We start from the raw sequence: 14,531 nt of genomic DNA, 5'->3' as shown, positions 1-14,531 counted from the left end.
TGATTAACAACAATCTGTTTTTTTCCAGCCACACTGTTCTTTAATTAGAGGAAGTATTGAAAAAACAAATTCCTGGAAATCTTTCCAAGAGCATTCATATTTTCCAAGAGATTTGATTTATGATTAAGATTTCTTCTGGTGGCAGATTAACAACAACTATCAGCAGATGTGAAAAGCACCAAATGGGAAAGACTGTTCCAATATCCCAACTTTTATTTGGTGATGGGCCGAGATTCAAATAGTTTTAAGGCAGTAACTTCTGGAAAGAAGTCCAAGATGTTTCTGTTCGTAATGCGAATATTGTTGACAATCACAGCGTTCACAGTGGGGGGAAAATATTTCAGCTGTTGGTGGCCATTTGGATGTCAGATGGATCAGTTTGTTTGTGTAATTTCACACTTAAATTCGGTTTTCTCAGAAATATATTAATGTGTAACAGTGCCCCCTTTTGGAGGACATGGATAGACGGAAGGTCCAGTAGAACTCTACAGCTACAGAGGGAAAGGAAGGTGCTAATCTACAAGGCAATTATTCGATTAGGTAAATACAGTTCCCCAACCAGACCAACACATGTAGCCAAAATGTGTGCAGGGATTGGGAATTTACAAAGATGAGTGTCTGTATTTTGACCGCACATACACATACACTTTGAGCCATGATCCAGAGCAATTCAACAGGTTTTAAACTCATTCTTAAACAGTTTTTTATTTTCACTGAAACATAAATGACAAAACTGATGGAATTATCATTTGATAACTGAACGTCTGAGTTTGCAACCATATTTTATTAATTTAACTGTGAACCACATAATATCCATATTGTGTGAAAACAGCACGATAAATAGTTATAAATGCATAAATACACAGTATTGCAAGTATAGACCAGTTTATGGCCAGAAGATAAATGAAATCAGTTTGTATAATCATGACTGTGTTGATATTTAGGTTTATTTAAACCAACATTTTTACAAAATAGCCCTTCGTCTACAGATTTTGTACAATTTTATTTTTCGTTTTACAAACTCATTGTATCGATAACCTTATGAAACACTGGGAGTGTATACTGAATTCCATGAAATCACTGCAAAAAATTGAATCCTAAAGCAGCTTCGGAGATGACTCATCTATGACCACGGCGATGACGATTTCTATGTCTACGGTGGGGCCACATGGTTGAGACCCATGAAGATACAGTCAGGGCAACGCGGATCACCACCAGCCCAAGACAAGAGACCTCACTGGTCACGGGGATCTCCGAGAAGAGGGCATGGTCCCGGGGCACCTCCACAGGACTCTCGCTGTTCTCCAGGTCACACACTATGCCCAGGATCACCTGTCTCTGGGTCTGCTGCATCATCCCCCTCATGTTCAGCACGGTGGAGATGTGCCTCCTCCTGAGAGTGAAGAGCAGACGGCCAGGAGTTAGGAGATGAACAGATAACATATAGACAATAGGAGAAGATAGATTAGAGTTAGGATATGAACAGATAACATATAGACAAGACCCATATAGGAGAAGAGAGATTAGAGTTAGGAGATGAACAGATAACATACAGACAAGACCCCTATAGGAGAAGAGAGATTAGATTTAGGAGATGAACAGATAACATACAGACAAGACCCGTATAGGAGAAGAGAGATTAGAGTTAGGAGATAAACAGATAACATAAAGACAATAGGAGAAGAGAGATTAGAGTTAGGAGATGTACAGATAACATAAAGACAAGACCCATATAGGAGAAGAGAGATTAGAGTTAGGAGATGAACAAATAACATAAAGACAATAGGAGAAGAGAGATTAGAGTAAGGAGATGGACAGATATCATATAGACAAGACCTGTATAGGAGAAGAGAGATTAGAGTTAGGAGATGAACAGATAACATAAAGACAATAGGAGAAGAGAGATTGTAAATGTGGTTTGAGAGTGAAATACTCGCACTCAGTTCGGGTGGGATGAGCATATGGCAAAGAAAATAGTTTTCTGTAAATTGTGATGCAGAATTCATGATTGATTAGAGTTGTCTTCAATTCATACGTATGAATTTGGCTTCCATGAAGCAGATTTACAAAAGGATCATTTCAAAATCCTAAACTGTATTATCACTTTTTCCCATACACGTCTGGGGCAGGAAAGTTGCAGAATAGCAGAAAATGTTTTCAACTGGCCAAGCTGCAGAGCATCCTAATGCCTCCTCTAAAATAAGAGATGTTTTGCTTGAGTGACTTAACATATGTCCTGAGCCTGGGGCCCCATTCTTTGATCTCATGTGAGGCACCAGCCAGTCTCCCATTGGGATGGCAGGAACAGGAAGTCCTTGGCGGCTATTTCCTGTCAGCCGCATTGAATTGTGCGTCAGCAGGAGATTTGCCACTCAGCTAATGACCTATTCTCCTGAATTCCACCGCATCTTCATATAAGTACACAAACATGTAGCTCTAAATACTCCTTGGACCATCAATTTTGTCTATCATAAAGGCAACAGGGCAACGTGACTACACTATTTTGCCTTTTTTTTTTCATCACCGTACATATCTATGCCAAGGCACTGGTGCCCTTTGAGCCCGGGGCAGGATGAAGTGGAAAAAAAGGCTAAAATAACATCTACCAGCTAGACTATTTTGGACATCATGACCTTGAAGAAACCTCTGGAATCTGCCAAAAAACAAGTAGGTATATCAAGTGGCATCCTCCTTTGAACGCCTGCTTTTGTCAATGTATTGTTTGAAAAAAATCCACAGAAATGAGTTTCCACAGAAATGAGTGACTAAGCCCACCATAATCTGGAATGTGTGTTGCATTGTTTAATTATGTGTAATGAGTAACCCCCCAATTATGCGTCACATTTGAAGTTGCCCTCTTAAGTTACACCAGTTTTGTAGCAGAACATGTGTGTGGTATGTGTGCTGGTTAGACTGGACTCTTGTCCTCTTTTGCATCCATGGGCTTAATCTTAATTGATCTTAATTTATCTTAATTGATCTTAATTGGTATTAATTGTCTCGATAGAGCAGTAGCATACAGCTTCATGGCCAACTAGTTGATCTGTCTGTGATCTGTTTGCCATTTGACACCGACTCCAAATGAGTCCTGCTGTCCTCTCCATGATGTGTTCTGATGCCTTATAATTGGATATGACATAAAATAGAATTCATTTGAATTGTGCCCCACTGTTAAAACATCTCATTCAATATTGCTGCTACAATGAATATAATGTTGGTTCAGGCAACGATGGATCTACTTATGGTTAATTGTTCAGGGTTCATCTAAGCGCCTTAAACCAATTGTATTGCTCTGGCGCTATATAAGTAAAATAAAATGATATTGAATTAGTTGAATTAAATTGAATTAAATCGAATTGAATTGAATTGAATTGAATTGAATTTAATTGAATTGAATTGAATTGAATTGAATTGAATTGAATTGAATTGAATATCTTACCGTATGTCTGGAAACTCCTTCACCAGTACTCCAACTTCCATTTGTATCGATGGAATGTCCTCTAGCAGAATAATGTCTGCCAAATGTGCAATGAGACTGTCTAACCACGAGCAATCAGATTCCTAATGGAAAGAAAAGATTTCAACATTCCAACTCAAAAATAACTAAACAAATATTCCAAATGGGGAAAATTACTTTCTACTTTACTCTCTTTCTAATACCTTTCTGACTCCTTAATATCTCTTAAGAATAGTTGGAAAGGGTTCTAACAAAAACACATTACTAACCAGATCTTTGAAAAGTGCTTTTATTTGCTTGGCCTCATCCTGAAGTCTGTAAGCCACTGTCTTCCTCATCTTGAGCGATGTGCAGATGATGCGGCCTCTCATGATTGCCCGGACGTACTCAATCAAGACCCTCCTGTGGACCTCATTCACCAGGACCTGTCAATCAGACAGGAAGGATTTCAAAATATGAATATAGTAATTGAAGGGAAAGTATGGTAAGAAGACAAGAATGAGAGGAAGAATGAGACAAGAACGAGAGGTAAAGACAAACAGATATTTACTTGATATGGAGGACAGTCCATTCGACGGAACTTCTTAAAGTGTTGTTTGATGGTAATCTCCATATTTTCAAAGGCCTCAGTGTTATTCAGCCATTTTCGCTTCACAAGCTTGTCGAAAAATGGCTGTAACAGAAATAAAACAAAGTGTTTGAGTGTCTCACAGAATAGGGAACACATATTCTACTTACTACTACCTCTAGTAGTGGTAATCGTACTAGTATGAGATAATTCAATTTGCTATCCAAGTGTTGGCTACCCTAATTCATGGCTATTCATACCCAACAATGCATTCCACCCATCTTAGCTTTGAAGCACATAAAACAGACTAAATAAAAATGTCACCTATAATATTGTTTTATTTTTTTCAGTTACCTTTGCAAATTTGTGCAAGATCTATGCTAGAAACTTAGCATCACATTGCAAAATGAGGATGCCGCCTAAAGGCCACTTGAAATATTTCTATTACATACTTGAAGTACTATTTACTTTACTCTAATTTATTATAATTACACTCTGGTTAAAAACTTGACTTTTTGTCTCTTGTAGTACTTATCTGGTATGGACATTTGTTAAGTTACACCAGTACTGGTATTGACTACTAACATTCTGAGATTGTGGATACTTTGCTGATTATGTGTGAAGTGTGAAGGGCAGAGACATGGCATGCTGTCAGAATATGGCTCAGCAATACCCGAATTATTGGAAGAGGGTGGAAAGTACCCAAGGTGTCCGGCTGATTGTGTGCTAACACGTGTTCATTCAGGAAGCCTGGATACCTCATTAGAGAAAACCAGTACAGACAAGTTATTGTCAAAAAGCTGGCAAGGAGATCTACACTTGCCCTTTCGCTGAGAAAAGGTGAATATCTGCACACTGACAGAGTTAATTATTTCTTAGAAAGCACATCTATGCGATTCACCAGTTGACAAAGCCCGAACAACCGGGAAGTCGTCTGAAGCAGATACATTTATTTCATGATCAAAGATTAAAACAAAGCATGCTCCTACAAAACATTCCAGGCATGGTAAGCAATGACCTGACACGTCAGCTGATTTGAAATGACACGATCTGTTTAAAAAATGCATCAGATCGTACTTTTCAAATTACTCTCTTGTTCCCACTCATTATGGCTCAAAGCCATAGATTAACTACTGTGTAGGAGTTCAAAAACATTCAACACAGGCGCACTTAAAGATATGGAAATGATAAGTCAATCAGTTCCAAATATATAATTCAGATGTGTATGAGACTGATGAGACTCTTTCATTTTGACTTTGCATTCCTTCATCTGTTACATATTATTCTCTGCATGTTATTTTCCTTACAGAAACATTTATTTTCATACAGAGCAACTACTTCGTCAGCCTTCATATAGAGGGGCGAAATCTTGCTAGGACACAAGGTCCTGCTACCATAAGAGCAACTATGGCTAGCCAGCTATATGTTTAAGTATTAACACATGTATGTAAGGAACTTTCCTATACTGCACAACCATGGTCCGTTTGAATTTTTGTCTGGGCAGGACTTGCACTAAGATATTCAACATCTGCACCAGGGAAGCTAAAGGAAATTGCATTCAGGAGTTATGTAATCTGATATACGGCAGTTCCTCCATGTACACACCGGATAAAATCGGCCCAGGGACAAACCCCGGAACAACACCCTGAAGTACTGAAGAATAATACAGCAGTGAATATATGACCAGTAACAAGGACACACTAGTGACCAGAGCTGTTGATGCGTGTGAATATATGACCAGTAACAAGGACACGCTATAGTGACCAGAGCTGTTCATGCGTGTGAATATATGACCAGTAACAAGGACACACTAGTGACCAGAGCTGTTCACGCGTGTGAATATATGACCAGTAACAAGGACACGCTAGTGACCAGAGATGTTCATGCGTGTGAATATATGACCAGTAACAAGGACACACTAGTGACCAGAGATGTTGATGCGTGTGGAAATATGACCAGTAACAAGGACACACTAGTGACCAGAGCTGCTGATGCGTGTGAATATATGACCAGTAACAAGGACACACTAGTGACCAGAGATGTTGATGCGTGTGGAAATATGACCAGTAACAAGGACACACTATAGTGACCAGAGCTGCTGATGCGTGTGAATATATGACCAGTAACAAGGACACACTAGTGACCAGAGATGTTGATGTGTGTGGAAATATGACCAGTAACAAGGACACACTAGTGACCAGAGCTGCTGATGCGTGTGAATATATGACCAGTAACAAGGACACACTAGTGACCAGAGATGTTGATGCGTGTGGAAATATGACCAGTAACAAGGACACGCTATAGTGACCAGAGCTGCTGATGCGTGTGAATATATGACCAGTAAAAAGGACACACTAGTGACCAGAGCTGTTCATGCGTGTGAATATATGACCAGTAACAAGGACACACGAGTGACCAGAGCTATTCATGCGGGTGAATTCATCTCTCACCCTAATGTTGTCAAACAGTCTGTCGGTCAGTACTTTGGTGGACTGGTTGACAATGGTCTCAAGAGAAGAGTGTGCATGATCCAGAGAGTCCGTGCTCCCCAGGGAATCACACTGCCGGCAGCGCTCCACAAAGTTCCTGCGAAACCGACAACACATTTGTCAAGGGCAGCCTTTATGTTTAGCATGTTTTATAGGTCATATAAGTCCATGCTGTATATGAATAAAAAAAAAACTTTCAAGACATTATACAAGATATTTTCTAGCACAGTACTACACCATTCTCCACATCTCACACTTACAAAAAAAAGACTTATTAATTTGTCTCTTTTAATGTCTTTACCTGAAGGGAGGTATACAATTAACCAGAGCGATTGTCTTGGAGATATATCCATCCCCTCTGTCCCCGAAATCAGCCTGAGTCTCATGAAACAGCTCCACCTTTCTTTTGAAACTGCAGTAAAAGCAATGATAGTTACCACCGCCTTCAACACCATTATTTCCAACTCTATCATAAGGTGAAAACTCATTATTTACAACTCTATCATCAGATGAAAACTCTTTTTTTCCAGGTCTATCATCAGAAGAAAACTATTAATTTACCACCTTACCTCTGCAGGAAGTCCGCCAGGCCACTAAGAGTGCAGCGAGCTACTCGAGCTCCTAGCTGTTGGTTGATAGCTGTTGACCTGTCAATGTCTATTTTCAATCGCTAAACACACAAGAATACATATGCATGAATACTCAGAATACATCAATACTCAGAGATACTGCTCAATACAAAGTCTTTCTTGTTATTAAGATGATCCTTTTCATGTTAGGTGTGTGAGTTACTGACCTGAATAACTGAGCGTGCAAGGTTGGATTGATACTCTTCAATGTGCATAGACTGGGCCCATCTTCTCTCCTCATCCTCTAGTACTTGCGAGAGTTCTATGCTTACATTGTCCTACACACACACACACACACACACACACACACACACACACACACACACACACACACACACACACACACACACACACACACACACACACACACACACACACACACAAAACACACACACACACACACACACTCACACACACACACACAGACACACACACACAGACACACACACGCAAACACACACACATTCAAGATTATACAAAATCTACATCAGCATCACAGTATAAGTAAAAGTTCATGCACACTTATAAAGGTATACAGTAAGACACTATACAGGCTCTATTTTGTTGGTTAAAATGATAGGCGAAAACTTTTTTGTGCATTGTTGCACAAAAAGGACACCCTTCAGAATACTGTAAGTGGTCAAAGGCACTAAGTTGGCTGAGGGTAATTAGGGATTGGTTAATTAGTTAATTGGTAAATGCCAACCGATAGCATTGTCGGGCAAACCCTTTCAACTGAAGAAGAAGGCAATGTCGCTATGGGTTATGGTCAGTGTTCACCAGGAGCACTTTTACAATAGAAATAAATAAACCGAACTGCTTCTTCTGTTAAAAACAATTGAATGCGTTGACACATATTTGCCGCTTGTTAGGCCTGTTTTAAAATCCCCCTAGCCACATCTCTTTGGGCTGACTGTTAGTGTTAAATATGTGAATAGAGGTAACAACAAATGTCATTATTGTGTATTTACAGTACATCATGAATGACATTTGCTTGCTGCTGACTGAGCATTTAATGTTTCTTTGCTAAAACCGAAAAAGTAGGTACAATGTGCTACCCTTCCAATAAAGGTTACTTGATTTTTTTTTGGCTGAAAGATTAAGTTAGACTTGGGCAGAGATTGTTGGTGAATGGTGCATTCAAAGGTTCTCTGCCAGAGAAGAATATGTCACCACGCCGTTCCATAACCACCTCAAACGTTTTGTTTATCACCACAGTTTAGATAACCCGCCCAGGCGGAATAGGTCATTTCCTCTAACCGTTTTCGCCGTCAAAAAAGGGATTATTACCTTAACGGTATTGATGCAGTCCTGTTCCAGTCTGTCAACACACTTCGATGCTAACAGTGGCTCTAGCTGGGTACAGTCAAGGGTTGCCATGTTGCCAACTGGTCCTAGAACATCCCTGCATCACAGAAAATATATCAATGTCATGCACTACTAAATCCCATTAACAGAATAATGCATAGCTTGGCTTAGTGATAAAAGGCTGAAAATGATACCAACACATCTGGACCTTAAAGTTAGTTAATATCAATGTCCTTTACAAAGTAAACATATTTATTGTGCAAAACACACAGTGTTAACAGAAACAAATTCCTCCTCAACCACATTAAAAAACATTTAATGTGCAAACCACACAGAGTAATATGAAGAACAACTGCCTAAACCCTTGCAGAAATTGGATGGAATTTGACAGAAATTATATCATCATCATCAGCAGAGTTGTCACTAGACCTTTAGAACCTATGTCTATGGGAGGAGAGTACTGAACCGGGACAATGGCTGCGTCCTGATACTAAGATAGCTGTCTAATCCTTGATGTTTTAAAAGACAGGTGTCTGACGAGACACGTCTCTTCGGTGGAAGAGATCTCAAAAACTGTTGATTCGGGACAGTCTATTAAGAGAGCATTTACGCCAATATGTGGTGGCATCACGCTGTGTGTGCTTATTTTGCTAGCTAGCAGCTACTGTTAGCGACCTGGTTAACGGATACATCCCTAACGCAATCAGACCATTTTTGTTTATCAAATAGGCATAATTACATATTACACTGTTTAATTTTCTGTAACTTTTTAAAAAAAATTACCAAAAAAGCAAAGAACCATACATCGCTGAATACTTTTGTGGAACTTGGACGATTTCATCCGCCATCTTTTTTTTTATTTGTCTCTAGTTAGGGATGGCGCACAGAGTTATGGGTAATATCTGCTGCCATCGAGACAGCAAGGAAACTCAGAAGCTCTTTTGAAAAATGACTGTTATGTGATGTATTTCAAGGTTTCGTATTAAAGCGGAAGAGAAGGTTTAAGACATTTGGGACTGTCGCTGCTCTCTGAATAGGAAGGAAGGAAGGGAGGGAGGGAGGAGGCATTTTAAGCCATTTGGACCACATCCTATACCTGTTGTAGATGTTGTAGATCCAGTCCAGCAGAGAGTATGTGTCTGTGATCTGGAGTGGGCCGCTAGTGATTGTCTTGAGGCGTTGAGCCACAGCCCTGTGGTAGCTCCGCACATACACCTGGAAAGCACTGAAGTCCTCCGGGTATATGCCCACCACGTTTCTGCAAGCTGCGTCCAGATCCTCCAGGACGCGTCCACTCAGACGCTCCAGGAATGAGGCCAGCTGGCCAGCGGAGATGCCGCCTGGCTGGGGCAGCGACCAGTCCGCAGCCTCCCCCACGGCCTCCTCCCAGCGCTTCATGAGGCGGCGGGGCCGACAGCAGGGCTGGAGGAGGCCTTCCCTGGGGGACATGTACAGCCCTTCGTGAATGTCCTCTTCGCCATCGCTGGGCAGAGATTTGTCTTTTTCTCGTTGGGCCCAGACGGAGTCCGCCTGCTCCTCCTGCTGGATCACCAGCACCACCAGGCCCAGCTGGGGCCCGGCGCAGGGCTGGCGGAGCGACTCACGCACCACGTCCCACATCTCCTGCTGCAGCGCCTCGTAAAGAAGCTCCACATCTTTAGCCTTGCGCCGGCCTGCGTCCCAGACGCAAGAGGTGGACACTGGCTCAGGAGGGTGTCCTCCTGCAGACATGGCACTGGACCTACGAGTGGTTGGTATTGCCATGTTGGGATGAGAGTGGTCAAGCTCACACTCACGCTCAAGCTCCTGAATGTGAGTGTCGGCTAACAGTAGACTCCTTTGGTTGACAAGCCGCAGGATTTCCAAGACTGCACAAGACAAATAGAGGATGAGGACCATGTCAACCTATTGTAATACACTAATGTTATACTGCATGGCTAGCACAATTTGTTAAAAACGATATTAACTCTCTTCACTGTACCGGAGAGAGGTTCTCTTGGTTTGACCACTGGTGGCTCCTCCACCTTCTCTTCCTCGGCCTCCTGGGAAATGCGGTCCACCATTGACTCCCTTCGAAGCTTGCCAAGACTAACGATGCGCAGGAAGGATGGGCGTCTGCGGGCATCATCATCTGTCTCGAGATTAGACTCTCCACCATTGAGGCTTTCTCTGCAGGTAGACTCCTTGCGTAGGCTTGCCAAACTGGAGCACGAGGTGCGGATGATCAGGTGGAGGTGGTATAGAAAAAAACATTGGAGTGACAAGTGTTAGCTGAAAACAGAACCAATCCCAATCCAAATAATCATACCTGTTAGACTGCAGCCAAGAAACTAACTGTCATTTCCAACAATGTAACACATGCAAGAGGCATTGCATATTGGCTCAAGTAGAACACAGTTAATGTCAATGTCAATACATTTTGTAAAGATTTTGTACAGCAAAGCTTGTTGAGAACAATTTTGCTTAGCTGTGTATTTTCCAGATGATCAGCCCTAGTGTTACAATTACCGTGAGGCAGTGCCTTTCATGCAGATATCGTATTGCTCTGAATCAAACTAAAAGATAATTCTGATGAATCAATTATTGCCCAAAGCAAAACAGATTCAAATGGAATATCATACAAACTGCAAGTTCACATGGAATAACAGGATCTCGTTTAAAGAGCACTCAATTGCAATTCAGTTTGGGTGGGACCTACAAGTCATCCTGCCTTAACCTAAACAGTGATTTATGGACAGAAAGAGGAAAAACACAAAAAACACACATACACACACACACACACACACACACACACACACACACACACACACACCTATAGCGCAGTAAGGTCATAATCTCCTCTGAACTCCTCCGACTGTGTCTCCTCTTCTCGGACGGTAGAGTGGAGCTGCGTGAGGAGGGTGCATTGTTTCCCCACTTGCTGCGAGCTGTATTACGAAGCTCCTTGCCCAGTTTCCCCAATGTCTTCAGCGGTGAGGAGCTGTATAGTTTCACTAGTGTCCCCCTGAGAGGCTGACTGCCCTTCGAAGCCACTTGTCGCTCTCCGTAATTGGTTCCATTCTCCTCTGCCTCACTTTCGAAGGAACAATGTTGTTGAGACCTCTCTAACGCCAAAGCTTCCTCTGGAAAGTATTGGCACTGTTGGTCAACTTCCTCAAATGGATTTAAATTGCAGCTTGGCATGGTCAGCTCCCCTTTGTTGTGGCAACCCTTTGACCGTCCTGGCAGCTTCTTAAGAAAGGGCATTCTGGTTCGGAGGTCTTCCTTAATCTGAAAAGACAAAAATAGATGCATTATGCGCTTGAACTTCCTTATTTAAACAACGAAGAAGATTTTTGTCCGCTGTTGTAAACAACTTCACCACCTCCAGCGGTGCTCATACTGACTGTAGTACAGTACAGGGAAGACAGGTTAAGTAGGTTTAAAATGCTTCTGAGTTTACTTGTAGAACAGTATTGACAGATGGACAGAATTAGGAGTTAAGAGTTGATAGAAAAAGTAGGAAGTGGCAAAGGAAAGGAGAACGTGAATAAAAAGAAAGTAGTGAATATAAAGGATCTGTTTCATTAATAAAAATATTTATGATTTATTTTGTGTTATTTTATTTTAAAGCATTTTCCAAGACTAGCATAATGCAGCAGAATTCAGGGAAAAAATATTCTAATATTCTAAGATATCATATATTATGAAAAGAGCTATTTGAACCCTGTAACAGTGGTGTGGACCTATGATATTGTACTGGAGGTATGCTACTCATGTCCTTGAAGATATGTCCCTATGGATACATCTGGGCATGGATAACACTAAGGAGTAGGTAGACGCTGCTTCATATTCATCACCACAGTGAGAACAATCTTTCATCGCACACATGTGTCATTAATCCAATGGTAGTTTTGTATGAGTGTTTTACTCAATGATTGCATACATCTTCAGCCTAAATCATGTTTTTGACCGGTGTCATACAGTGGGAATCAGGGCACACTCAGATTGATTTGATGTTGGTTGTTGGAAGTCTTCTTCTTATGCACAGTTTAATGAATCAACCTTTTCTTAACGAACAATGATCAAATGCTGCTTTGAAATGTTTTGTGTTGTCTATTTTCTTCCAATCTTAAGGTGTCACATCATCATGAAAGTCATAATGACATTTAACAATGCTTATATGTGTCATGGTTCATGAAAAGGTAACAACACTGTGTAACATTTAAAATAACATGTATTACAGCAATGCTGCAGTAGTAGAAGTCATGGATTCCTAATTTAAATTTCCTCAACATATTGAACTTAAAAATATATCCTTTCTGATGATTTGTCAATGGCTCTAAAATATTTGAAAATGGCATGATACATACTAAAACATTAAAATACCACTGTCACTAAATTTCAGCCCTTACAGAAAAATATTTCAAGAGACACATTTCAAATAAAGATGGGAGGCACAGAAGAAAAGATGATCTGTTTAGCCACGGGATATCTTCTCAGTTTCTGAACTGTTCTTTCCCCACTTTAAAAGCAAAACTGGCATTGAACACCTCACAAAAAGTATTCAGTAGTTTTTTCGTGATTTCATTATTAACTTTATAATACCAACTAAACTTACCAAGGTAACACTCAGAAATAGCCTGTGAGCTAGATGTTTACTGTTTAGCTATGTCAGTCCTGTAGAGAATTTTACCATTAAAAAAGTTTCAAAATTCAAATGAACATAAATTGATATGTTTATGGGATTTTTTTAATTTGTGTCCCGACTAACTAACTTTGCTTGATAGATTTCTAACCGGATCATAATTTACTTTAAGACATTCGAATACCATAAAAACGTTATAGTAACTATGGGGCACTTCATTCCTAACGTATAAATATCAGGGCAACCGCAACTGTGTCAAATCCTTTTCCCTGTTTCCCATTCCTACTTCACACAAGTTCCTAATTCACACAACAAATCACAAATAGAATATTCAGATACCCATAGATAGATATCCTTTAACCTTCGTGCGGGCAGTCAATGACTGTTTCACACTTCAGAGATTCATTCAACATGTTTGTTCCTTATACTCCAAGCTCCTTGTAACTTATACTCCCGACTTCTAATCCTGTAAAAAATACCTTCTAATGCCTTAAGCACAAAAAGAAATCATGTCTCTGTTGACAGTGAGCAAATCTACAGTGAAGATAAAAGCATACCTCTAATAACTTGATGCGCTTTGCAGTCCAGTTTCTCAGGGCAATGCTAATCTGGTGCCGGCACATAAGCAGGGATAGTACATGGTCCTCCGTGGTCTGACATACCCAGACGCTCTGCAAGGTCCTGTGTATTCTACCAAGGATGATGCTATTTCCTGAGGAAACAGACTCAACCTCCCACCATAAACACATGCGCAGTCATTGTGCGCACAAACACACACACACACAGTTACACACACACATAAAATAGCAAGAACATTTTCTTTAAAAATGTAGACTACCATATAGAGAGCTTTGTTGCAAGAATGTGTGGGGACTTATTTTGTTATTATGAGCGTGACTGGCCTTTTGATTCAAATCAATCAAAACTGTAGCCATGATTTAAAAAAGGGGCTTTCCTCTGGGATATCATTGAGTCATTATATGATTCATGTGTCAAATCTATTTTTAACTTTTACTTACAGTTAATGGATGACATGGTTTGATACAATCACTACTCCACCCAAATTATAAACACTTTTGTTTAGCACAAATATACCATGTTTTCATTATCTTCTTGGTGCAGTTTAGCAAAGATCTTTAGATCTTGAATTCTGAATCAGAGAGCATTTTCACATTAAGTGTTATATTAATATTTAAATATTGGGACATATATTAATCTCCTCACCATGATCCCTTAGAAAGTATTATCATCATTTTTCAATGATCTATGTTCCATCTACAATCTCAAATTTTTTGGTCAAAGGGATGTAACAATGTCTTCTCTACTCACTTATAATCCTTGTGTCATCTTTGCATCTGAGACTTCACAGCTGTTGAAGTTGTAATTTCCTACCCTCTAGAGGGGATACAATGGAACTACAGTTTAAACACCATTTTCAGTTAAATTATTTAAA

General features: G+C 40.3%; 1 protein-coding gene across 1 annotated transcript; it reads right to left on the bottom strand.

Annotated features, from left to right (window-relative positions):
* Nucleotides 1–900: 900 nt before the first annotated feature.
* exoc3l2a (exocyst complex component 3-like 2a) lies at nt 901–13,721 on the bottom strand. Its single transcript, XM_080859002.1, has 13 exons — nt 13,636–13,721; nt 11,264–11,721; nt 10,433–10,653; nt 9,548–10,319; nt 8,434–8,548; nt 7,311–7,421; nt 7,084–7,184; nt 6,816–6,926; nt 6,476–6,611; nt 4,008–4,130; nt 3,727–3,882; nt 3,440–3,561; nt 901–1,393 (listed from the first exon to the last, which is right to left on the bottom strand). The coding sequence occupies exons 1-13, from the start codon at nt 13,699–13,701 to the stop codon at nt 1,120–1,122; spliced, it is 2,766 nt and encodes a 921-aa protein (XP_080715128.1). The 5' UTR covers nt 13,702–13,721; the 3' UTR covers nt 901–1,119.
* Nucleotides 13,722–14,531: the final 810 nt, after the last annotated feature.

The sequence above is a fragment of the Sprattus sprattus genome (genome assembly GCF_963457725.1).
Source record: "Sprattus sprattus genome assembly, chromosome: 20".
Lineage (NCBI taxonomy): Eukaryota > Metazoa > Chordata > Actinopteri > Clupeiformes > Clupeidae > Sprattus > Sprattus sprattus.
This window is presented reverse-complemented; position numbering and strand designations above follow the sequence as displayed.

Coding starts and splice junctions, on each gene's coding strand:
- exoc3l2a (XM_080859002.1), bottom strand. CDS start 13,701: ATGTGCCGGCACCAGATTAGCATTGCCCTGAGAAACTGGACTGCAAAG. Junction 10,654..11,263: donor ATGACCTTACTGCGCTATAG/GTGTGTGTGTGT, acceptor CTCGTGCTCCAG/TTTGGCAAGCCTACGCAAGG. Junction 6,612..6,815: donor AATTGTATACCTCCCTTCAG/GTAAAGACATTA, acceptor TCGGTTTCGCAG/GAACTTTGTGGAGCGCTGCC.